Source organism: Monodon monoceros, unplaced genomic scaffold (assembly GCF_005190385.1).
Source record: "Monodon monoceros isolate NGI ecotype Baffin Bay Population unplaced genomic scaffold, NGI_Narwhal_1 Super_Scaffold_6, whole genome shotgun sequence".
Classification (NCBI taxonomy): domain Eukaryota; kingdom Metazoa; phylum Chordata; class Mammalia; order Artiodactyla; family Monodontidae; genus Monodon; species Monodon monoceros.
Genome location: NW_021703783.1, coordinates 86,243,787 through 86,269,828, shown reverse-complemented (window position 1 = coordinate 86,269,828; position 26,042 = coordinate 86,243,787). Strand labels below are relative to the sequence as shown.

General features: G+C 48.5%; 1 protein-coding gene and 1 pseudogene across 2 annotated transcripts in view; both read left to right on the top strand.

Moving 5' to 3' along the window:
- SYN3 (synapsin III) overlaps positions 1-26,042 on the top strand; it is a 402,826-nt gene that overhangs the window by 365,502 nt on the left and 11,282 nt on the right. For both annotated transcript variants that reach the window (XM_029206767.1, XM_029206768.1), the window contains 4 exons: positions 13,524-13,666; positions 18,229-18,303; positions 21,200-21,302; positions 25,719-25,853. In XM_029206767.1, the coding sequence (XP_029062600.1) occupies positions 13,524-13,666; positions 18,229-18,303; positions 21,200-21,302; positions 25,719-25,853 (456 nt within the window). The remainder of the gene's footprint in view (positions 1-13,523; positions 13,667-18,228; positions 18,304-21,199; positions 21,303-25,718; positions 25,854-26,042) is intronic.
- On the top strand, positions 3,880-4,136 carry LOC114886233 (annotated as a pseudogene).

Genomic DNA, 26,042 nt, shown 5'->3' with positions numbered 1-26,042 from the left:
CTAGCTGCGGTGAGCAGGGGCTACTCTTGGTTGCGGTGCGCGGGCTTCTCACTGCGGTGGCTTCTCTTGTTGCGGAGCACAGGCTCTAGGCACACGGGCTTCAGTAGTTGTGGCACACGGGCTCAGTAGTTGTGGCTCACGGGCTCTAGAGCACAGGCTCAGTAGTTGTGGCTCACGGGCTTAGTTGCTCCACGGCATGTGGGATCTTCCCGGACCAGGGCTCGAACCCGTGTCCGCTGCACTGGCAGGAAGATTCTTAACCACTGCACCACCAGGGAAGTCCCCATTCAACATCTCTTTATTGAGCACCTACTGCATGCCAGGTGCTGTGCTAGCGCTGGAAATCATGGGCTAGTGGGAGAGGCAGATTGGGTATAAATGAGCAAAGAAATACAGTTGTAAACTTTACTCAGTACTAGGCCAGAGAAGAACGGGTTGTTAAAAGAGAAAAACATGGCAGAGCTGTTGGAGGAACTTCTGAGGTGGTGACACATGAGCAAAGCTTTGAGGAATGATAACGAGTTGGCCATGCAAGGACAAGAGTGAAGAACCTTGCAGAGAGAGAACAGCACGTGCAAAAGCCCAGAGGCAGAAAAGAGCTGGGGTAGTTGAGGAAGTGCCAGTGTCACCACCGCATGCAGAGAGCCTGAGAGGAGGCTGGGAAAGGGGCCGGACCCACCTGGGGCCCACCTCCTGCTGTCCTTTGTCTCAGGGATCAGCCTTGCATGGCCTGTTCCCAGTGCCTCAAAACAGTTGCCTCGTTAATTTTTTCCAGTTTTATAGTTGTTTACAGAGACAGGGCTCGGGTGGGTACATCGTGACTGGAAGCACTTAGGGTTGTTTGTGAAGATTAAATGAGATACTATAGGTGAACTGTGTAGTACAGTTCCTGGCACATAGATAGCGCTCAATAAGAAATAGATACCTTGAAAGAATACATGTGAAAATAACGAGATACATATAAAGCCCTGCACCAACACCCACTTCAAACTGTTTCTTTGTGATTTAAAAGAGAAGAGAAGCTTTGTATTTAAATTCATCCTCTTATTCATAATCATGACAAAGAAAGTTGGAGTAGAATCCATCACCTCATCTGGGAAACCTTCCCTGGCACCCACCCCAGGGTGCATCAGGGTCCCTGTGCTGCACACCTGGCCTCTGTTGCAACATCCATCACCCTCTGTTGAATTGCCTGTCCGTGTACCTGTCTCTCCCATGGACTGTGAACTCCTCAATGGCAGGGACTGTGCCTTGATTATCTGTTTAATACAGCACTTACATAACATTTTATTTTATTTCAGATACGTTCAAGGACTAGTCCAAATAGTCTCCTTACACTCGTTAACTAACCCACATTTGACCTAAGAGCCTGGTCCTGATGAGTCAATCTAGAACAGAATTTACATCATTTTAAAAAGCGCAGTATCCTTGTAATTTTCCTAAAATAGGGACTGGTTTAAAGCACAGGCGGGTTTATTGGATATCCCGCCCCCATGGGTTTCTCAGACCTACGTTTCACAGGAGGAGCAGACAGGCTGTTCGCCAGGGATGTTGCATCAGAGGCTTGTGTTATTCACTGCTGGGGGGAGGGTGCCAAAAGTAGTAACATTAGGCCTGCAGTTCCCAAACCCTGCACCCAACGCCCTAGGGCGGCAGAGTATATTTTAATTTTCAAGGGAAACACAGCAGTTCTGGGCAACGGTCAGACACCATGCAAATTACTAGTCGAGGTGGTTCACAGTTTCAACATTAGATCACAACATGTTCCTTTCGATGACATCACATCTTTGCAAAACTGGGTTTTGGGCGGTAGTTGTGCTAAAAGGCAAGTGCTCTGAAAATCAGTGTGGAACAGGAAATGCGGGTGAAGTGCCCTCTCTGATTCTAAGGTTCGGGAATTTGTGCAGTGCCCAGCAAGCACACACATCTCATTTGTAAGTAATTGTAGTTATTTAAGAATGAAATAAAAATATTATGTGCATTTTTTATTGCAGTTACTAAGTTGTTAGAAGATAAATATCTATTAAGCTATTTAGCTCTAACCACTTAACAAATGAAGCTGCTTAGTACTTCCTTTGGCCTTGGAATGCCTTGCAATCATTCCTGAGATGGGCATCATAAATCCAGAAAGTTTCCGAATTTCTGCATTGGCTTCTTTGAAACTCACATTTACCGCTTTGAAGCTTTTGATGCAGAGCTCAGGAAAGATTCTGAGCTAAGCTCTGTAAGCATGGCCTGATGTTAATGATGTAAGCACAGAACCTACACTTAGTCCTGCCTTGAGAGTCTAGGTGGGGCAAGACTGGAAAACATTTACTGGGAGGGAAAACTGAGATTTAGCTCTTCCCCTTCACTCCATCTGATTAGCTTCTTAACGAGCATAGACCACTTTCTAATGAGCTGGAAGAACGCCTTCCTGTTATAAAAACAGAAAAACAAGCATCCATTTGTGAGCCAGAGTTACGGTTTTATTATCTCGAACTAGGAGTGGCCTGAATATCCAGCTGGCTCAACCAGCTAATTATTGCCAGAAGGAGACCACAGAGCAAGTGTTCTGAAGCTACAGTTATTATTTTTGGTAGATCCCCTCTTAGCTTTTAGCTTATTCGTAAATAACCTGGTTCAGTAAATTGCCTCAAATAGTTATCTTTGAAAAAAACAAGCTTGTCCCAGCCATCACACCAGATGGAGCATGCTCCAAAGTGGGCCTTCTATGGGAACTTGAGGGAGATGGATGTGGCTGGAGTGAGCCGCCGGTCACACTTGCCCGAAATGTTTTCTAGGCTATTGAAATAGGGCGATGGACTTCAATTGCTCAAGTCTATCAAATTGAATTCCAAACCTTCTTCTAGGAAGGATCTTGACCCCGTTCCCAGTGTTCACCTTTAAGAGGAAGTGGGATTGCCCTTCCTCAAGCATGAATCCCTATTAGCCCTCAGCTTCCACAAAAAGATGTCAAGGCTCAGTTTTCTGCTAATGCTTGTGAGTGAGTCTCTTTTCCACCAGGAGCATCAGCCCAAGGGCCACTGCACCTCCTTTTCCCTTTGCCTAGATTCTCTTTACCCAGCTATTCCCATGACCGGCCCCTTCATTTATTCTTTCAGCAAATATTTATTGAGCATCTGCTGTGTGCCAAACACCATGCTGGGTGTCAAGGGTATAAAAAGGAACGATAATAATAGTTAACATTTATTGAATGCCTGTAATAAACAAAGAGTTCTTCTAAACTATTTACATGTATCTCATTTAATGCTCAACAACAATCCAAGTCATCCACATTTGATCAGGAGTAGTTTCTTCATATTAACAAGTCACTGAGCGGCGAGCGCGCTGGGGAGCGCAGCTGCGGGCGTGGGGGGACAGCAGCGGCAGAGCCTGCCCGAGAGCGGCTGTGGCCAGAGCGAGAGCAGTGGAGACAAAGGCTACGATAGGGCCAGTTGTGAGTGTGTGGATTTTTGAGTAAAACCTCGAACCCAAATGAGAAGAAACCTTCAAGGAACAACTTATACCGACAGTGAGTCTACAGTCATCTGTATGCATATTATGGAATGTTCTCAACCCAGAGATAGCTCTATTGACAAGGAGTGAGCGACTACCTGTTAAGGTCCTGAGTCAAGACAACAATTTTTATCTTTCCTGGTGGTTCAGAAACTAGTCTCTGTAGAATCAGAATCAAAGAAAGGAAACAATCTGACCTTTTCTTTGTTAGATTGACTATATAAGATACTTGACTTCCAGGAACAAAAACACAGAGGAGTAATAAAGTTCTTATTTTGGCATCGTTGGACATATATCATATTGAGAAGCCTGCTGTGTGAAGCTTCCTGAGTTGAGATTTGGAAACTTCACTGGTGATCATGTATAACTTGGACTGTAAGCATGAGTGAATTCTGGTTGTGTTTCAACTGCTGTATTGCAGAACAGCCTCAACCTAAAAGGTGCCGGCGGATTGACCGAGGTATGATTGGAGAGCCCACAGACTTTGTGCACACGTCTCACGTTGGGTCAGGAGACCTGTGTTCAGTGGGATGAATTCCGTTAGCTCTATTCAGAACCAGATGCAGTCCGAGGAAGGCTACGGGGGTGGCATGGCTGCCAACGTGCAGATGCAGCTCGTGGACACGAAGGCAGGATAGCCCCAGATCCCTACTCCACGTGATGGCGTCTTGTTCACCCTGTTGCGATTACTCCAGTGACACGTTACTATTCTGCTCTGAAGAAACTATTGTCAGAAGAATCCTGCATTTCCTTCAGCTGGCATGCATGCCTTTGGACTCATGGACGGAGTTCTTTGGATTGTGGCTTAATGATTGATTTTTATGAATATGGATCTGATTTTAGCATGACCTTTTTTGTGAATGCTAGCACTGTTTTGCATTTTTTCCCGCATTTTTAACAATTTCTCTTTCCAACTCCAACCCCTCTGCCTTATGATTTTATTGGTAAGCAAAGAACTGCTATTTTGATTTGTCACCATTTATGTATATTTTGGAAGGTATGAGACCCATAAGCACAATGATCATTTCTATTCATTTGAAACTTCAGCAGAGTAGTATCTGCATGCTTTATGAAGTTGCTTGTGTGGGAGCCCATGGGATGCCAGAAATGAACATTTCCTTGCTGCCAGGGGCTGATGATACTGCTACTATGAGAGAAAGGTTAGCTGTGGCACCAAGTCACATCAGTTTCACAAAAAAAGGCAATTTGTAGCTTATTTTAGAAGTATGACTTTTATTTAGAGTTATAATAAAAGAAAAGCTTGCATTCAAAAAAAAAAAAAAAAAAAAACAAGTTACCCACATTTTGCTGATAAGGAAAGTGAGACACAGAGAAGCTAAGTAAATTCCCCAAGGTCATGCAGCTAATAAGTGATGGAGCTGGGATTTGAGCTTGCACTCTTCAACACTCTGTTATATTGTCTCCTAGCAAGACACAGGAGGCTCTGGGTTTATTTGGCTTACATTTTAATAGAGGAGAGAGACAATAGCACATTAGCAAATAAGTAATTTCAGATAGTCAAAGATGGTAAGAAAAAGTAGTGATAATTCAGTACAAACTTCCCAGGAAGGAGTAGCTACTTGATATCAGGTAGTTGGAAAAGCCTCTGAGGGGTCATCTGGGCTGAGACCTGAAGAAACCAGCCATGGGAAAGTATTCAGGAAAATTATTCCACCAGTGGGAATAGCAAGTACAAAAGCAGTAAGTCAGGGACAAGTTTGGCTGAGTGCAAAAGAGGGATGACCAGGAACCAGATCATATAAGCTTTTCAACCTGGGCTGCACGCATTTGCCTGGGAAGCTTCCAGAAATACTGATGACTTGGCCCGCACCCAGAGAGCCTGAGGAAATCAGTCTGAGGTTTGGCTTAGGCAAGAGGAATTTTAAAAGAGATGATTGCAGCAGTCCAAAGAGGGATGATGTGGCCTGCACCACGGTGGTGGCAGTGGAGATGCCGCTCTCCTTCAGCCGCTGCTCTCTCCACACAACCCACCTGTGGCCACAGGAAGCACGTACATCCTTAGCCTGGATAAACCAAAGGCAGGATGCTTACCTGCAGATGGCCTGGGAAGGATTCAGCACCAGACACATATCAGTCTTGCTGGGCGTCCCACTGAAGCTCCTACCAGACGTAGCACAAGGGAGGAGTGGTAGGCTGGCATAAACTTTTCCTAAGAAATCACCGTCTCAGAATCTCTAATCTCCAGCAACCCAACCTTGTAATATCAACATGGGTGAATCTACCAGTTCTTGGCCATAGTGGTCTCTGTCACAGATCACTTTGGGAGGTGGCATCTTTGTCTTCTTGCTGCAGCTCTAGTTGAGACAATGCATTCATCAGGGTTGTCCAAAGAAACAGAAGCCATAAGAAGTGTATACATAGATAGATAGATTTATTTTAAGGAATTGGCTCACGTGACTAATTTGTCTTCTAAAGTACAATTCAGTGGCTTCCTCAAGGAGGAACCATCACCACTGTATGATTCCAAGGCATTTTCCTCACCCCATATCCTTTAGCAGTCACTCCCCATTCCCCTTTTACCTCAGCTCCTGGCAACTATGCATCTACTTTCTGTCTCTGTGGATCACCAGCTTATACTAAAGCAAATCGCATATATCACATCATTTCCTCTGTAAATATTTCAGTATGGGGACATCCCTGGTGGTCCAGTGGTTAAGAATCCGCCTTCCAATGCAGGGAACGCGGGTTCAATCCCTGATCAGGGAACTAAGATCCCACATACTGTGGGGCAACTAAGCCCATGCGCCACAACTACTGAGCCCACGCACTCTAGAGCCTGTGCACCACAACTAGAGAGAGGCCCACACACCGCGAGGAGCCCACATGCCGCAACTAAGACCTGATGAGGCCAAATAAATAAATAAATATTTTTAAAAAAATACTTCAGTATGAATTTCTAATACATAAGGACTTCTTTTCTAACGTAGCCAAATACTATTTTTACACCTAAAACTTTGGTAATAATTCTTTAATATCTAGTAAATAGTCAGTATTCAATAGTCCTATGTTAATTGATTTTCTTTCATTGTATCCAAATAAAGCCTTCACATTTCGCACGGTTGGAATGATGGAAGTCTCTTTTGATCTGCAGCAGTTCCCTTCATTCGGTTTTGTTTTTCTTGTCATTTATTTGTTGGAAGGGGGAGAAAAGGTCATTTTCCTGCGGTATTTCCTACCTTCTGAATTCAGCTGACTACAGCTCTGTGGTGCCCTTCCAGTGTCTGCATGTCTTATAACCTGGTGGATGAATATAGAGACTTGGTCTGATTCAAGTTCTAGGTTTTGGCAAGAATATTTCATAGGTGGTAGTGAGTGTTTCTCTTGCATATCTGTAGATGTAATCATGTCTGACTATCTCTCTTTTAGGATTTAAGACTGATCTGTGAGTTCAGGTGTTGTCTGCCTGATATACGCATTAGGGAGTTCTCCATCAGTCTTTCCCAATGGTCTTTGGCATTGAGCATTGTTGCCTAGATCTGTTGTTGCAGTAACATAATTGTTGCAGAAGGCTGACATTCTCATTCTCTTACTTATTCTGCATTTATTAGCTGGCACTCATCTAAAAAGAAGAACTTTTCCTCATCAGTTTGGATGACTATACAGGAGATAGCTTTGGCACTGGATGAATAATTGCATAAATAACTGTAAAAAAAAAAGCATTGATTGATGGTTCAAGGTCAGCAAAGAATCTCAACAACTATCTAATTAAAGATAAACAACTTTGGTTGAGCACCTACTAGGTGCCAGGCGCTATGCTAGGCGCTAGTAGGTCCTTTGACATTCATTACAATTCCATTTAAAAATCATAATAATCCTGCAAGGTAATTGTTATAATCACCTTTAATAGATAAGGAAACTAAAGCTCAGAGAAGTAACTTAGGTAAGATCAAAGAGCTGGATTACATGTATAGGAAGAGTGTACCAAAATCTTGAATGACATAGAGCTGAGAGGGAGAGTTAACAGGTCAGATGACAGAATCAGTATTGGATTCCAACCGAGACTGGAAAAGGTAGACATAAAGTCCTACTCAGGGATTAAAACCACTCAAGTCCAAGCTTGGAGAGATGTGGATTCTCAGGATCTTGTGTTTAGAAATGATCTAGAGACATTAGCTTAGAACAAGCTCCACATGGATCTTAGAAATGCTAATATTTTATTTAGCTACGTTAATAGGAGCAAGATAATCAATAGGCACAAAGCTCCATTTGGATAAGAATCATAAATCTTGTTCTCTATTGCATCCCCAGCCCCCAGCATAGTATCTGGAAAAATGATCAGTTAGTCTCTGAATATAATGGGCACTCAATACATATTTGTAAATACTTACATATATTTATTCGATCATAAAACAAATTTACTGAGCGCCTATTTTTCCCTGCTGTTCTAGGTGCTTGAGATACAACAGTGCTCTTGCAGAGCTTATATCCCAGTGGAATGGTAGGGAAGAAAGACAGCAAACAAATAAATAGATAAGGAATTGGTGGTGGAAATGCTATGGAGAAAAATTAAGCAGGGTAATGTGAATGAGGAGTGCTGGGTGGGAGGAGTAACCTCACACATGGTGGTCAGAGAAGGCAGCTCTGAGAAGGTGAGGCTGGAGGAGAGACCTGAATGAAGTGAGGCTGTGAGCCATGCAAGCAAGGAACAGCAAGTGCAAAGGCCCTGAGGCAGGATTAGGCCAGATGTGTTCCAGATAGAGTGAGGTGACGGTCTTATCCAATCTCAGCTGGTAGGACCACATCTGGAGTATGTGTGTAATTTTGGACACCACATAGTTTAAGAGAGTATCAAAGGGGAGCATTTAAGGTAGTAAAGGGTCTGGAACCAGCTCACATTGGGATGGGTTAAAGAAAAGAGTGACTTAGGCACAGCTGAGTGGCTCTCATCCAGTGGGTGAAAAGCAGACACAAGGCAGAGGGCCGAGATGTACCCTGCATGATCAACCACTGGAACCATTCGCTCACTCTTGGTCTAATATACAGTAGAACAAGTTCCCTAAGATGGTATGAGCCGCCTTGCCCAGTAGTGAGCTCCCTGTTATTAGAGGTGTTCAAGCAAATAGTGCACAGTCTTCCGAGGCTGTAGAAGATGACTTGCCCATCCCAGCTGGGATTTGGAGTAGGAGACCTCTGAGATGAATCCCACTGAGGAGATTCGGAATTGTCCCCTGACTCCTCTCTCCAGTTCCTCTCCCTTGGTTTTCACTCTCCCTCCTCGCTCACCCTGCTGATGGAGCACAGGTGTGCACGCACACACTCACACACACACTCACCCACTCACTCACACCGGGGAGGTAAAGCAGATCACAAAGCTGGAGAGGAGGAAAGTGTGAGAAGCTGAACAGGGAAACAGTGAGGGAAAGGAGGTAGGAGAGATGGGGGGCAGGGTGAGGGTGGCATGGAAGGGAAGCAGGAAGAAGGAGACAGGCACTGAGAAGGGGTCAGGGAAAGCGAAGGGAGGTAGAGAAGTAGGGGAAAAGGAGAGATGGAACAAGACAGGAGAAGTAAGAGGTGACAAAGGAAAACACAGAGGGAACGGGACAAAGAGGAGGAAAATGATACTAAAAGTAAGAGGAGAAGGATGGGAGAAGGCAGTGGATGTGGGAGAGAAGAAGGATGGGGCCCAGGAGGAGGAGAGGGAGGGAGGGCGAGGAAGGAGGAGAGAAGAGACAGGGGGCGTAGAGGGGACAGGGAGGTAGCGTGAGGGTGTGAGACTTCAGAGTCAAGGAGCTCGTGTGGCACCCCAGCACGGGTCCCCAGAGCAGGAAATGGGTAATCTTGAATCACAGCTCATTTCAAGCTTCCTGTTTTCAGCTTGTCTCTGTGAACAGTTGGAGGGGTTTCCAGCTAGTAACTCCCTCCCCGGGCCAGCAGCCGTCCCACCCTCCCCATGGCTAGCCGTCCTCAATAGCTCCTCACCCCACCTCCCTTTATGGCCTGAGCACCCACCCAGAGTCCCCTCCAACACCACCCACCAGGCCACCTGCTCCATTCTCCAGGGTCCCTGACTTCACCAGGTTCTCAGGGCTCACAATGGAAGCTGTAAACCTCTTACAAGTGCTGGGCTCACGCTAACTGACTGCACCACTGGCGCTACACTAAGAAGCGGTAAACCTCTGAGTGTGGAATCCAGCCTGAGCATTTACAGAAAAATTCATCTTATAAAACATGTTTCCCTGAAACACATTTTCTTTGCCTTTTTCCAAGCACCCTTATTTTTCCTTCCATCCGCTTGCCTCCTCCCAAGTTACAAGCAGATCTTTATCCAGGCTTCTTAAAATCAATCCAGCAAACACATCTGGAGGATCTGCAACATGCCAGGCACTGGTGTTACAACTGGGACCGAGACATGTTGTCTGTCCTTAGGAAGCTCACAGTCTAATGGGGAGACAGACATGTGTGGAGCCAGTGGGAGAGCCGGGTTTTATGGGGCTCAGACATCACACAATTTGAGAACAAAATTACTAGCCCATGTATGAGAAACCTGGGTTACCTGCTCAGTCCTGAAGAGGGCAGGATGAGCTCCCCACCCCAAACAACCCGACTACTCTAGGAGAGAAGGGCTCACAAAGGGAGGTTGGGATGACCACTAATTCATTAATAATTAAACCTCTACATCTATACTTTCTCTCTTTGCTCTCTTTTGTCTATCCTGTGAATAAATGAATGCATGCATGATGCATTCAACAAATATTTACTTAAGGATGAAGTTCGGCTGCTGTTACAAAGACCTAAGGTGGCTTAAACAAGCTAGTACCTTGTCTCTCACCTAACAGGCTCCTTCCATCCTGTTGATCATTCCTTCCTGGGGTGTTGCCCTTCAGACACAAGGTCTTCAGTGGAGCCCACTGCAGCTAGCAGGACGAGGAAAGGAGGAAGTGAAAAGCATCCCCCCACACAAACTTCCCTTACAAGGCAGACCTGGAAGTTCAGGCCCCACTTCTGCTCACATCTCATTGACCGAAACGTGATCGCACAACCATGATCACATGACTCCACACAGGTGCCAGGGAGATGGGGAGGTGTAATGTTTATTCTGGATGGTCATGCGCCCCCAGACCAAGGTGCTTCACTGCTATAGAAAAAGAGAATGGATGTTGTGGACAACCAGAAATCTCTGAGACAGCCTGCAGTGTATGCTGTTCTGACTGGGACACCAGAAGTGGCTCTGGTCCTTTACAGATCCACCCAGTGACAAAAATGAATTAGACACGCTGTCCCTGCAAGCTCTCACCCCCATTCTTTCATTTCGTTAACTCTCTCTTTACCGGATCCCAAATGTTGGCTGAGAATGAAACATTATGACCACCCAAGGGGCAGTTGAAGGAAGAGGAAGCAATATAGACTTTGAAGAAGTTGCCATGGTCCACCACCCTGTTGCTGTAGCCAAATTCATTGTCGTACCAGGAAATGAGCTGGATTGTTGTATTTCACGCACCTATATTGTATTTCAAGCACCTTCAAGGGGCTGTTGAAGGAAGAGGAAGCAATATAGACTTTGAAGAAGTTGCCAGGAAAAAAAGGGAAGAAAATAGTGGCATGAAAACCAAATTTCGAAAAGTTCAGTGGCTTCAGATACCATAGAATGCCAAAGCAGGATAGGGAGCAAAGGGAGCTCTATTGTATTTGCCGATGAGGGGGTCGAAGGTGACCTTTGCCAAATCAGTTTCGGTGGAGTGGTGGGGAATGGCATCCAGAGAGAGCTGGTTTAGGAGTGAGTGGGAAATGAGGATGTAGAGACAGAGAGAGCAGTGGTAACTGAGGTATTGAAAAGCAGGAACAATTTGAGATTAGTGGATCCATGATCACGTTAATCCAAAGGATAAAGAATCAATAAAGGGCAAGAGATGAAAAATACATGGCAGAAATATAGTTTGGCTGCTTTAACAAAGACCAAAATAACCGTAGCTTAAACGAGATTAAGGTTTACTTTGCTCTCACGTGGGAGTCTGAGCATACACAATCAAGGGCTGACTGGGGACTCCATGGTGTTGGAAATCCAGGTTCCTTCCACCTTATTAGTCAGCCATCTTCAACATGCAGCTTCCATCTTGTGGTCCAAGAAGGCTGCTCCAGCTCCCACCATCATGTAAACATCCCAGTCAGGAGAAGGGAGAAGGAAAGGGAGGGTTCCCTTCATCTTAAAGGCGCCACCCAGAGGCTGCTCGCATCACATCTACTCACAGTTTCACTGGCCAGACTTAGAGACTTGTCCACATCTACCTGTAAGGAGACTGGAACAAAATAATCTTTAGCTGAGAGACCAGATGCCCAGGTAAAACTTAAGGGTCCTATTACTGAGGGAGGAGGGAACAGCAGGCAGTCAGAGCCTTAGAGGACCTAGAACAAAGGGTAGCTTCGGCCTCCGGTGGGAGGAGGCACCCTGCCACTGAGGCTGGGTTGCACAAAGAGCCAAGAAAAGAGAAGGTTTGCCAAGCCTCCCTCCCCATCGCTGTTTACGATCTGTGGGGTGGGACCGCAGGCATGCACTTGTAGATACCCTGAGATTGTTCCAAGAACAGCTGTGCTTTTGGAGTCCTGAGTTTCATTCCCAGCTCTGTGCTTAGCTGCTATATGGCCTTGGACAAGGAGAAAAATCTCCCTTTCCCCATGTTAAGTGGCCATAATAATGGCCACCCTGCCTGCCTCACAATCCTGTTTTGGGTCCCAAAGGAGGGCTGTGAATATGCCATGTAAGTTGTGAAGTTGGGACAGATGTGGACGGGCATCATCATGGAGGGAGGGAGTGGTCAGGGCACTGCTGAGCCTGAAGGGTGGGCAGAAAAGGACTAGAAGAGGCTGTAAGGCCAGGACCACCCCCCACCCAGGCTACTCAGCACCCACCCAGCCCCCCAGTGGATCTGGCCTCTGCCCACTGCTGGCCCAGCTTCAGAACCCCTCTGCTGTCCGAGTGAGGATGACAGGGGAGGGAGCACCCACCCAGCTGTCCACAGGTGCTGGGAGTCAGCCTCTGTTATGTCCTGAGATCGCTGTCACAAAGCCTTGGCCTCTTCCCCTGCACTTGGCCTTGGAAGCTCTCCTAAGACCTCTCCTTGACCCCAGGACACCACCGCATGTTCCTGGCCTCAGCCCAGTAAACGGTGTGAGCGAGTTTCTCCCCCAGGCCTTTGGACTAGCAGAGCTAGCCGTGTCCAGTGCGTGCACACTCCCACACACACACATGCACACACGGACTGCACACACAAAAACACCACACACCCCACACAACGCACATGCAAACACCACACATATACATCACAAAATATACATTCCACCCACATACCCCACACATCCCACACGCACGTCCTCCACACACTTCACACACACAACCCACATGCACACACCCTGCCCATGCACACCACATGCACATACACACATACATACTCTCTTCTTCCTAACTGGTCTCTCTCTATCCCACATCACACCCCTCCATCCAACCCTCTACACAGCTGCTTGAGTGATTTTTCTAAAACACAAATTAGGCTACTTTCTTGTTTAAACTCTTCTCCGTCAAGTGGCTTTGCAGAGTCTTCAGGCTAGCATCCTAGCCCCTACCAAAGCTGTTGAGGCCCTCCATGGTCTATTCCCTGAAGACCCTCTTCAGGCATCCCCCCACCCTCCTGCCCCCTTGGCCAGTCCAGACTGCTGGCCCATCCCCCCTCCCTACGGGCTCCTCCTACCTCTGCCTTGTCCATCCTCCATCCTCTCCAGAGAACGCACCTGCTCCATAGTCCATGTGAGAATCGCGTTCATTCTTCCAAACCCTGTTCAGAGCCCACCCCTTCTATAAAGATTCCCTTGACTCCCCAGGTGGAATGCTGCCTTTCTCTTCCACAGGAAGTGGTGGGGTGACTTGTTTTCTAGGTCTGCCTCCCCTGCCAGGCAGGTGACCTTCTCAAGGTTACTATATACGGTGCAGCCCTGGGTCCCAGCACTGGGTAGGTGCCCAGTGAACGCTGGGTGGGTGGGTGGGTGGGTACTCAACCCCTCATCCTCCCACACAGATCAAAGTAGAAAACCAGCATGACTACCAGGACATCACCAGCATGGTGGCTATGGCCAAAACCTATGCCACCACCGAGGCCTTCATCGACTCCAAGTACGACATCCGCATCCAGAAAATTGGATCCAACTACAAAGCTTACATGTGAGTCCCTGGGCAGGGGCTGGGGAGCTGGGAGGAAGGGTAGGAGCAGAGTGTGAGAAGAACGGAGATTAAAAATACATGTCATGCCCTGTCTTCTCTGCCCCAGAGCAGAGACCCCATAGGGACATCATTATTCTCCCTTTCTGTCTCCTTTACCACCCTTCTTCTCTGGTTAGTACAGCGGAAGGCTGATGTTCCATCATGGCTTATCCCAGGGTAGAAATCTGTCTACCCAAATGAAGCCTGTTTCCCCCAGAGAAAGAAAGACTGTTGGCATGTTTCCAAGTATATGCCTGATGTATGTCATAGGAGACATACATGGAAGAGAGACTTAGGGACAAATCAAGGAAGGCCTTGAATGCCTTGCTGAGGGTTGTGAATTTTCTTCTCTTCCCTTCTGAGCAGTGAAGTGTCATGATCTGACCTGTATTTGTAAGAAGATGGCTCTGGGGCTGTGGGCTGCAAAAGGGTTTCTCTGGGACAAATAAGAGCAGGAAGGAGATTACATCAGATTTCTTCAGCTGTGATTAGTAAAAACCATACCTGACTAATTTGGTGGAGTTTTTTTTAAGGGAATGCATTAGATGAATGATCAGAACTAACTAACAAAACCCCAAATTATCAATTTCAGAAATATTAGGGTCCAGGGCAGCCCCAAGAATCTGGGTAGCCAGAAGCAATATACAGCCTTCGTGGCACCCCATTAGGAAGTGAATCTGCCCTAATCATGTCCAGGGCTTAACTCAGGATTGCGGTCCCGTGGAAACAGCGCTGATTGATCCAGCTGCGGCCACGTGCTTATTAGTTAGAGGATGTAGAGCAGCATGAAGAGTCCCGCCAAGGTAGCATGCAATATGGGCAGGTCATTATCCAGTGGAAATAGAGGTTGTGTGACTAAAAGAAAAGGGATGAATGCCAGAAAATCCAACACACATTCATCCCAGGGGTGGTTCAGGCAAAGGATGACTCACGCTGGAGCTGCGGTTACAAGGATGAGTGGGAGTTCTTGACCAGGTGGAGGGCTTGGTGTTTAGAGAGGTCTTATCTGCCCCAGGTCCTCTCTGTCTCACTTTGGAGTATTGTTGTTTCCACTTGGAATGATGAGACCCCAGAGAGGCAACAGGTGCCTGGTTTCCAAGCATGCATGGCGCACTGATTGCCTGGTTCCATCTTTGAGGACTACAACAGCTGACTCTGGACAGTTGGAAAGTCCTTTGCTTCTGTGTGGTGGAGCTGTGCTCTAGATCAGGGTCAGCAAACCACAGCCCACAGGCCAAATCCAGCTTCCACCTGTCTCAATAAATAAGGTTTTATTGATCGCAGCCATACATATCCACTTCTGTATTATCTAGGGTTGCTTTTGCACTACCTGGATTGCCTAGACCGGGGGTCTACAAACTTTTTCTGTAAATGACCAGATGGTAATTTTAGGCTTTGCAAGTCACATAGTCTCTGTTGCAACCACTCCACTCTGCCATTGCCTGGGAAACTGGAGAAAATGCAGTCAGTTGACCTATAAGGAAATATGCCCAGGAAAGGGATGGGGCCAAGAAATACTTCTGGTCAGTCTTGCCAATCGCTCTCTTCCCCCGTGAGCCAGGCCAGACCTGTCACTGCTCTCAGATGCCCTCACGGTGATAAGATCACCTCCCCCTGCCACCCCCAACCTCTCTGAGTTGGAGAATATTCCAGTGCATGGTCCAGTGCATTCCTGAGGCCTCCACCATCCCACATGATATCATTTCCCTCCTCTCCTCATTGTTAGCGTTTCCACTTGACATTGACAACACCTTGTCCCAGTTTCTCTTCTTGAGGATTACCTCATTGCTGCATTCTTTATGCTGAGCCTTTCTGCCCTGACAGCTCCAATTTGTCATTAGTTATGGTGTTTCCTGGACCCTGGGTTGGCCCACATCCGAGGGAGAGTGTTCATGTCACACCTCGGTGTAGAACGCCCTCTCTGCCCATGACCATTCAGCGTCCTTTCTGGCCCACTTCCTGCCCAGTACTTGGGCCTTTGTGCATGTTGCCACTGGGTATCATTGTTTCTAAATCCTCTCAGCAGACAGAGCTGGGAAATAAATATGTGTATCTCAACCCGTGTATACACACGTCTTTAATTGTAATTTACAGTTGTGTGATACACACACACACACACACACACACACACATATATCCATCTATAGCTAAAGCTAAACAGAGTTCATAGTGATGTGTCAGACTTTCATCCAGTACCACATGATTCATTTTAGCCTTCCCGGATTGCTTATCTGTAACTTCCCACTCCAACTGGGAAGAAACCTGGCTCCCACCATCCCCCATCCATGTACTTCTTTATTCATCCACAGTATATGTGTACAGTTGCAGAACTGTCAAGCCATAGTCCCATGAGAAACAACTTCTCCAACTATGGTACAGGACTTACATACGGTTTCTTTTGTACTTAGTCATACAGTCTCCACTAATTTCCAAAGTTACTTAGGCAGCACCTTTCCACTCACCCCCGCCCCTTCAGCAAGGGGGTCAGCTTCATACATGTGTCATAAACATAGATTCTGTTGTCACAGTCTACATCCCATCCTACATTCTGGCAGCTGCATCACATTTGGGCCAATCAACTCTTTTCCCCAAACCTGTGATGGGCTCTGCCATGAAGAGTCATGGTTAAGAACACAGAGTTTCTCAGATATGGTTTGGTGGCTTCTGCCACTCAGTGGGAATGATAATAATAATAATATCCATCTCATTAGGTTTCGTGAGACTGAAATAAGCCAGTGCTTATAAAGCTTTTAGACCCATGTCTCAGACATAGAAAGCACTCAGTAAATATCAGCTCTCACTATCGTTATCTTCTTGGAAGGAGACCAGCCTGGCTTGTGTTCCTGCTGCTTCTGGCATTAGAATGCTTTTTTTTTCTTGTCTGCGCTTACTGAAAAGTAATAGTAGCACCCATTGTACTAAGAGGTTTATGGGAATCTTTCCTTTAATCCACACAATGCCCTATAAGCATGCTACTAAAATTATTCCCACTTACCAATGAGAAAATAGAGTCAGAGATGTTGTCCATGGTTATACAGCTAGAAAATGCTAGAACCAAGATTCAAACTCGCATCCATCTGATTCAAGTCAGTTCTTACCTTCCCTTGTTACCATGCAGATCCCACTCTATTGAACCCTACTCACCCTCCCAGGCACATCTCAATCGCTACCTTCTGGGGTTAATGTTAAGTGACTGGTTTCTCCTTTGCTTCCCCGGAGTTCTTCATGCCTCATGTGTACTGCTAACCCTACCACGCCTATGTTCTGGTTTTAGGCTGGTCTACCCCTTTAAGGTAGTGAGCAGCTTGAGGAAGGAGTCATCTCTTCACACTCAGATTAGTCCTGTACCCAGGACAGAGGGAGGCCTGGTGATTGTTTGCCAAATTGAATTGAATTGCACTGAGATGAACTAAACTTAATTGACATGAAGCTTATCAATGTCACTGCTACCCTTAGTCATCATGTCTCCTATTGGCCACCATCTATTCTCAGCATCTGCTGTGCTCAGATACATTTTATTTTCTCTTTTAGAAAGACAGTTTATAGCAATTCCTCTCCTGGTTCACCCTTAAACCTCAATCACATGCCTTCCCTTGGTCATGAAACAAATTGCTTTACCTCTGCCACTTTGCCTAAGGCCATTCAGTCTTTGCTGAATCCAGATATGCCATTAGAGATAGTTTGTCTGGATTGCTCTTCAACATACACAGTCCCTTACCTAGTAGGTAGTTACTGGACACCTACTACATGCCAGGGACCACTGGACACCAGAGGTACAGAGGGATGAGTCAAAACATGTTCCCTGCCCTCAGGAAAGACAGCACACTAAAGCAGTCATTGCAAGTGAGATGAGCATTACTAAACATTGGTATAGAGTGTAGTATAGGGGGTTCTTATTGGGGAAGATGTACTCTCAGGAAGTCACATTTTCAGATGAAACTTGAAGGATGAGTAGGCCTTAGGGAGGCGAAGATGGAGATGAAGACTGGATCCGGCAAAGGGAAAAAGGTGTGTGGAGGCCTACACACAGGAAATATCCATGGGCTTTGGAGAAAGGGCAAGGGAACTAAGAGGGTGAGGTAGGCAGAGCCAGAAGGCCTGCCTGCTCTTCACCATGAAAAGTAATCACTTCTCTCCATGGATCATTTTTCCTACATTTTGGGGCTCTCAAAAAAGATTCCAGAGTCACCGGGGGCTATACTGCCCTAGTTCTTCTTCTGAAAAACAGGAGGCCAAAGTTTTCAGGATTTAATCTGATAGTGTAGGCATTTGTTAAATTTAACTTTTATATTTCAAAGGTGACTTGGGAAAAGATACATAAGACCCAACAAATAAGACAGTCAACATAGAGGGAAATAAAAACAGAAAAATAAATCTGAAGACTGGATGCATACCTAAGACTACATGTCAGAATGTAAGCCAGATATTCGAATCAGAGCCGCCAAACAGCCAAAGCAAAAAAGGAAAGCAGATCAATGACAAGCATCCCTAATGCCCTCACTGTGTTATTTGTTGTGATACAGGAGAACCTCCATCTCTGGAAACTGGAAGGCCAACACAGGCTCTGCTATGCTGGAGCAGGTGGCCATGACAGAGAGGTAAGAGGCAAAGGAGGTGTTTAGGGAGAGGCACCAGCCATAGTGGGAGATAGATAGGGATACAATAAGGATCCTGTAATGAATGCCATCTCACACTTTGGCCAGTGTCTCTCCACCCACAGAGTACTTTCCTAGGCATGATCCCCATTACTGCCCATAACAGGGAAGGTTTTATAAATAACCCCATTTTACAGACAGGGCAGAAAGTTCAGAGGGGGAAAGTGACTTGTCCAAGGTCACAGAGCTAATCAGTGACAGAGCTGAAAGTAGAACCCTACTATCTTGACTCCAAGTCCAGGGGTCTTTCCGGCCCTACCCAGCTGCTGTAGGAAGAGAGCAGGAAGTCCTCACCAGTCTTTCCCTGCTCTGACAGCTGCATGGAAGCATCCCTATTAGGGCAACAGGGCTACTGGACTGTCCACTCCTCTCTCAGACTTATTCCTATCTCAATATGAGAGGGAGAGGTTGATTTCCTATGAATCATGAATGTGGCAGGGATGCACTCTGGCTGAAAGTCGCTCAGGTCTTTCTCCCTTATTTAAACAACACCTGTAAGCCATCCTCACCTGAAGAAGGACCTGTCGCCTGCTCTTGGGGCCAGCAGCATACACACATCCTTTTTTGATTGCCCAGTGACTTCTGCTTGCAAGCATTCAATGACAATGGACAAAGCATGGGCTTTGGGGTCAGAAAGGTCTGTTCAGTGAACATGTATTGAGTGCCTACTGCATGCCATGTATGTTGAGCACTAAAGAGGCCAAGATGAAAAGACCCAATCCTTCCTTTTAAGAACTCTGTATCAGTTGCAAGTGTCAGAACACAAATTAGATTGGTTTGAACCAAAGGGGGGATTTATTGGCTTGTGGCAATGAAAACTCCAGAGGTACAGCTCCAGGGAGGACTTTAGAACTTATTCTACCCCCTTAAGTTGGATAGAATATGTTGGCTTCTATGTTGGTTTCATTCTGGTCATTCATATGGTGGCCCATAATGACTCCAGGCTTATATCTTGACAGTGTCAAGTCCAGCAGAAAGAAGGTGTCTTTCCCAACCATTGCAGTCAAAGCCTGGAATAGAGCCTTATTCACAGATTGGCCTGACTTAGATCATATGACCATCCCTGAACCAATCACTATGGTCCAGAAAGCAGCAATGCTGTGATTATATAGGCCTGTGTCACATCTCTGCCCCTAGAGCTTGGAGTGGGACCACCCTGCTACAGTAGCGATGACTGAGTGAGACTTAGGGGAGGGATATAACACAGTCACTGTCCTCATGGAACTGCTGGTTCAGGGCTCTAAGCTGAGGAAGTGGCATGAACGAAAGTGAGTGGTCCTGCCCCTTCCAAGCTGTATTACTTAGGGTAAGTTAACTACCCTTTCTGAACTTCTTCAGTTGTAACTTGGAGTTAACATACCCAAGCCAGAGGGCCGAATGAGAGAGGGATGTTCAGTACCTAACCCAGTGCTGGCCTATGGCAGGGAGGGACACTGTAAATGTTGGCTTCCTTCCCTTCCAGTCAACCCCAGGTGGCAGCTACTACCTTCCAGGTGGGTACCCACATATGCTAACTAGTCTCAGGGGAGTTGTGCCCATCACCTGGCACAACTGAATCACCTGGTTTGGGGGAGTCACATCCTTCCCCCAGTGGGCATTCACAGGACAGTCTTGTCCCTTTTCTTCATGGCCTTTCCAGAATGTGAGCCCAGCCTTCCCCAATGCCTCACAAGCTACTCACAGATGTCTCCAGCAGGGCACTATCTCCCTGGCTCTGCTCAGTCCCAGGCCACATGGGCCATCTCTGCAGGAGCCTACCATGGGAGTGGGTCTGCTCAGGCCTGGAATTCACTTTCCATTCTGCAAATTCATGGGCAGTACCCTCAGTGCCTCAAGGGGCATTAGCGGATGAGATGAGAGATCTGATTCTGAGAGCACTTCAGCTCATTCCAGGCCTTATGGCTCAGAGACACAAATAGATCTCAGAGCAGGCGTGTCCCCATGTGACCCTGGAGGGTGGGGAGAGAAGCAAGAACGTTTGACACAAAGTCCCCTGTGACTCCAAATCCAGCCACCATGAGGGAAGCCAAGTGCAAGGCCAGGAAGACTTCTCCAGATACAACCATCCTCTTGTTGCAGGGTCAAAGTCCAGCACTGAGATCTTCCCCTGCAAAGCAAACGGGCCTTGCAGCCATCAAGTGGCTGGAAAGGGAAAAAAAAGCAGCGGGTCCAGAGGAGCAGGCCCCCAGGCCAGGCGAGAGCGGCCTGCCAGGCTCCTCTGCCCACATTCCCCAGGCAGGAGGAGAATATGTCCTTTGTCCCCACAGGCTGGGCCTGGGAGAGCGGCCTGGGAGGGATTTCTGGGGACCTTCGAGCAGCTTTCCCAAGGGAAAAGGACTTCAGGGGAAGCTAGGTGTCCAGGATGGCTCCAGATGGGGGCAAGGCAAGCTTCCCACTACTAGGGAGCCAGTCAAGGTCTAGGCGGGGTGGGCTCAGGTCTCTGAGATCTCTCCCAGCTCCCATTCCTTCTCCCCCAGTCCTGCTTCTCTCCTGCCTTCCTGGCTCCCTTTTAGCTGCTCTCCTGCTGTCTCTCTCTCACGGTCCATCTATGTCTCTGCCTCCCTTTTTACCCATTCTGTCTCTCCCACTGCCTCTGTCTCTCTCAGGTCTGTGTCTCTCTCTGGTCTCTGTCTCTCTGCCTTTCTGTCTCTCTTGCTGCATCTCTGTCTCTCTCCATCTCTGAATGGTTGCCTGTGTGTCACTGTCTGTCCCATAGCCTGTTTTTCTGTATGTGTCCTTCTGTGTCTCTCCCTCCCTCTGTCTCTGCCTCTCTCTCCCTCTGCTTCCCGTCCCTGCTCCCTGCCCCTCATGCCCACTGCCTGTCTCTCCATCCCTGCAGGTACAGGCTGTGGGTGGACAGCTGCTCAGAGATGTTTGGTGGCCTGGACATCTGCGCCGTCAAGGCTGTCCACAGCAAGGATGGCAGAGACTACATCATTGAGGTGAGAGGTGGACCAGGACATCCTCCTGGCCTGTCCAGGCCCCTGAGCAGGCACGCCAGAGGGAAGGAGTCCAAGTGTGGCCTCCAGCATGGTCAGCTGTGTCTTAGCCCATGGCTGGGGCACATGCAGCCCAGGCCACAGCAAGCAGCTCCCACAGGCTTCTCACCTACCACCCTCACATACCCCATCCCCACCCTTGGCTGCCTCTAAAGCCTTTGTGCCCAGGGGCTCTGAGCTGGCCCTCAAGAGTTCTGGGCATGAGGTTAAACAAATATCCCCAACCCATGGCCCTAACAGTAGGGGAAAAGCATCGGGCCAAGAGTTGGCAAGATTCTGTCCCCTCAGAGGCCTCTTCAATTTTCTCAGTGTCCCAGTGTGTAAAGAGGACACACTTCCCTGGTCACTAGGCAGAGATTCCATTGTCTGTTCAGTCAGCAGACAGGTACCCAGTGGCTCCCATGGGCTTGGCGTGGGGGTAGCTCTGGGGACAGAGCTCTGAGCAAGACGGATGTGGGGTGTGCAGGCTGGCAGGGAAGGGTGGTACACTAACTTCAGGGCACCGAAGGTTAGGAAAGGGGTGTGAATGGAGGGAAATGTAATTGTAAGAGAGGTCAGAGGGGCTCTGAGTCCCAGAATCTCTCCCTCAACCTTCCTGCAGCCCATGCCTCTCAGAGGCCAACCACCCCTGCTACCCTCCAGAGCTGTCGCCTACAGGTCGCCGTGGTCCTTCCATCACCCTCCTCCCCTACCTCAACGACTTCCTCTCCATGCTTCTCCCAGCCCCACAGTCGCCCTCCCACCTTCAAGGCTCCCTGTGTCCACCCCAGTCCCACGGTCCCCCTCCCCCCTCTGTGGCTCCCCAAGTCTCTTGGCCTCACAGCCCCCTCCCCCTTCCTAACTCCCTTTCCCTCCCCGCCACAGCTCATGGTTCTCCGTTGCTTCCCCTGAAAATGCTGCTCTGGCTCAGAATTCTCCCTTCTCTCCCCAGCCTCACATCCTAGCTCTCCCACCCCCCAGAGCCCCTTCCGGTGCATCCCTTCTGTGGCCTTCTCCAACCACTGCAGAGGCGTGGTGCTGACACAGGGCCAAGACGTGTGAGGGAGAGCCCTGTGGCTGCCCCCTCCCCGGGGTGTGGGCGGCTAATGGGAAGCACATGGCTGGGGTGACCGCAAGAGCCAGCCAGTCCTCCAGCCCCGAGTGTCTGCACCACTCCCGGGATCCACGGCATGGCGGGAGCCGGTGACTGGAGTGGTGGGAGCCCTGCTCTTCTCCTCCAGCATTGCCAGGAGGGCATCCACACCCAAGCCCAGGGAGTATCCAGCTTGGAGGTGAAGGGGAGGGAGTCCAGGCTGGACATAGCCCCTCTGCCCACACTCACCCCCCAGAAGGCCAGGTAGCTTCCAAGGATGAGTTGCATCTATATTTGCAGGTTCAATCCTGCTCTAGAAAACAGCTCTCTCCTCACGTTCAGCAGCCACCATTACCTGAAATCTCCTCAGCAGCCCCTTCTCAGAGGACATTGAAGGGGCCAGGAGCAAAACTACTGCCCTGTACACTTGCTTCCAAGCTAGACCCAGGCTGCTCCCTGGAGGAACGAGGATGCCTGGGACCTTCAGACCGACGCCTAGGGCATTGCATCTCCTGAGACCCTTCCTGGCCTTCCTGCCTCTGCATCTCTTCATGGGACCACCACACATGAACTCAGCTTTGGCACACATGTGGTCATTGATTGATTCACCCATTCGTTCATTCACTGTTGAGCTCCTATTCTGGGCACCAGACCCCCAGCCAAGAGATGGAGATACAGCAGTGAACACAGTAGCAGGGACCCTTCCCCTAGAGCTTCCTTTCAGAGAGGGGACCAGCAATCAGCAGAAGGACTCCTGGCTCCCTTCCCCGAGCTCCTGCCTATCTGAGTTTCCTCAGCTTTCACTCTTAGGAAACAAAAATTTGTACCCGTGGGCCCAGACTCCCTGCCTCCAGACATTCAGCGGGTCAGGGATGAAAGGCCTTACACATTGAAAAAAAAAAAAAATTGTGGGTTTGGACTTTACAACACAATAAGACAACTTCTCAAAAATGTTCCAGGGTGGGGGGCGAGGGAAATGGCTTTTCAGATTTTTTTGTCTCTCAGAAACATTGCAGAGTTGTTTCCGTTGCTTTTCAGTTTAGAGTGAGGTCAAGGGAGATGGGGAGCTTTTTACCAGAAAGATAAAAGGTATTTTTCCCCAGTCAGGAAAAAAAACAGACAGAAGGGATCCAAAAATACTGATTTCTTCAGCCACCTCTGTGGTGAGAACATAAAATTTGTGGGACATGTTTTGTGAAGATCCTCACAGTGAAATACTCAGGGGAAAGACACTTGAACTTGTCCTCCATGACCTGTACAGGGAATGACATTGCTCATTGGAAAAATGTTTCCCTGGGGAGACCAGAATGCCCACTTCCTCTGGCTGTGTCCACCATGGGGACTCCAGAATGCTCTGACCTCAGGTTCCTTGTGGTGGCTGTTTTCTACTGCAGGGAGTGTAGGAAACAGAAACCAGAACAAAAAGGGGTGGGCGGGCTCAGGAAGAGAAAGGACGACAGGCCTGTGTACACGTAGACTCCACAGTTATAACTCAACTCAGCCCACATTGAACGAGAGACTGTCCATGCGCCGGGCACTGGGATCCAGGGTACCAAGAACCCAGGCATAACCAACAGGGAGCTCAATTTGAGGACAGTTTTCAGGACCATCCATAATAGAATCTGCATCACATCCTTGAGTTTGCTTTTCAGCTTCCCCACCATAGTAGGGGCTTTAGACTCACAGGCTCCTAAAAGTCCCAGCTGGAAGGGTCTTTGCAGCTGCCCACACCCCTCAGTTTATAGTTGAGGGAAACAACAGGCCCACAGAGGAAAAGTGACATGCCAAGATCACACAGCAAGTCCCTAGCAGAACCGAAGCCTGGAACCCAGGTCTGCTGTTCCCCTTTCTTACCACAGAGAGCTGTTCGTTGATCGGTGAGACGCGGAAGGATTGCTAGCAATCTGTCCTTGAATTTGCTACTTCTTGGACTTCAGTTTTCCCATCATGATAAGGATAGTAATGGTACCTATCTCAGAGAGCTATGCTGAGATTTGTGTGAGGTCATCCGCACCCAGTGCTTAGGACAGCGCCTGGCACATAATAATGACACGTAGCACTTATTAGTATCCTTATCGTCCTCAGCAGGACTTATTGTAGGGACCTTTCATTCCTCCATTCAAGAGGTATTTAGCGAGGGCACACCTGTCTAACAGGATACAGGGTCCATCCCCAGCCCAGGGGCTCACCGTCTGGTTGGGGAGACACACATCAACAGGAGACCATGGCCCTGTGGGATAAGCTCTCCAATGGGACAACCAAAGTGACGGTGGCAGGAGTGCCGAGGAGGCTTCCCAGAGGAAGGGCCGGCTAGATGTTCCCTGACGGATGAGAAGGGCCTAGGCAGGTAGAGAGTGGGCAGAGAGAATGACATGCACAAGGACCTGGACAAGAGAGAGAACCTGGTGAGTCCCCAGCTTGGGAAAAGGGAGAACGAGACAGTGCGTTTGATGGGGGCGGGGGGAGGGGGGTGTTGGTGAACAGGCTGGATTTCCCTACAGCTGGGGAGGAGACGGCCCACCAAGGCCTCGCTCCCCTTCGAGACCGTCTACAGCTGCCCGTGCCTGGGGAATCACCTGGATCGTTGGCCTGCGTGACTTCGGGCAAGTCCCTTCCCGTCTCTGGGCCTCGGTTTCCCCATCTGCAAGAAAAGCGGACATGCGGATGTACAAATATGATCTCTCAGGGCCTCTCCCAGTGTAAGCACTGTGCCTCCTTTGAGAAGCAGCCTGCTCCCCATGGGAGAAGTTCCTCTCCAGGAGTTTATTCTGCCAGAGCCCTGGAGAACAGGACTTGCCTCTTACCTCTTCTCTCCGCGCCCTGAGTCGACTCTAACCCTTGTTATTTTTTTTGGTCATAATCGAGCCCCCCACCTTCACTGCTTCAGGCTTTGTGGAAAACCTTGACCTTGGGCCAGAGTTCAGGAGGCCAGCCCCAATCCTGGGTGGGGGCCAAGGTGGGAAAGGAGGGGCAGAGACCAGCTCCCCAAAGAAAAGAGCAGAAAAGGTCAGCAAAGGCTCCCAGCCCTTGGTCGCATGTCTGAGGTCCAGCAAATGTCGACTGAATTGAACTGAGTCCAGGGAGTTGATTTAGACTGAACTGCAGGAAACTGGATGTCTCCAAGGGGGTCATTCCCAGCTGGAGGCGCTGGGCTGGGTGTTTGCATGGAGAGCATTGCCATCTAGTGTTCACTTCTGTCATGAGCTCTGAGCCTGCCTCCTGGGATGCGCTGCCTGGCCGCCCTGGCCTGAGGGTCCTTCAGGACTCCTTTCTCTCATCACCTGCAGGTGATGGACAGCTCCATGCCCCTGATTGGAGAGCACCTGGAAGAGGACAAACAGCTGATGGCCGATCTCGTTGTCTCCAAAATGAGCCAACTCCCGATGCCAGGGGGCACAGTGCCCTCGCCCCTGAGGCCTTGGGTAAGGTCCTCGGAAGTAAGGGACACTGTGTAGCCATGAGAAATGCCTGGCTGTCTGGGAATGGGTGCCCTGATCCACAGGAGATGCTCCCAGGGAGGAACCAACCTGGGGAGAAAGGAATGGGGTGTGGGTGAGGCTGGGATTGGGGGAGAGCTTGTAGCCCTGCTCCTGATGGGGGAATTTGGGAGG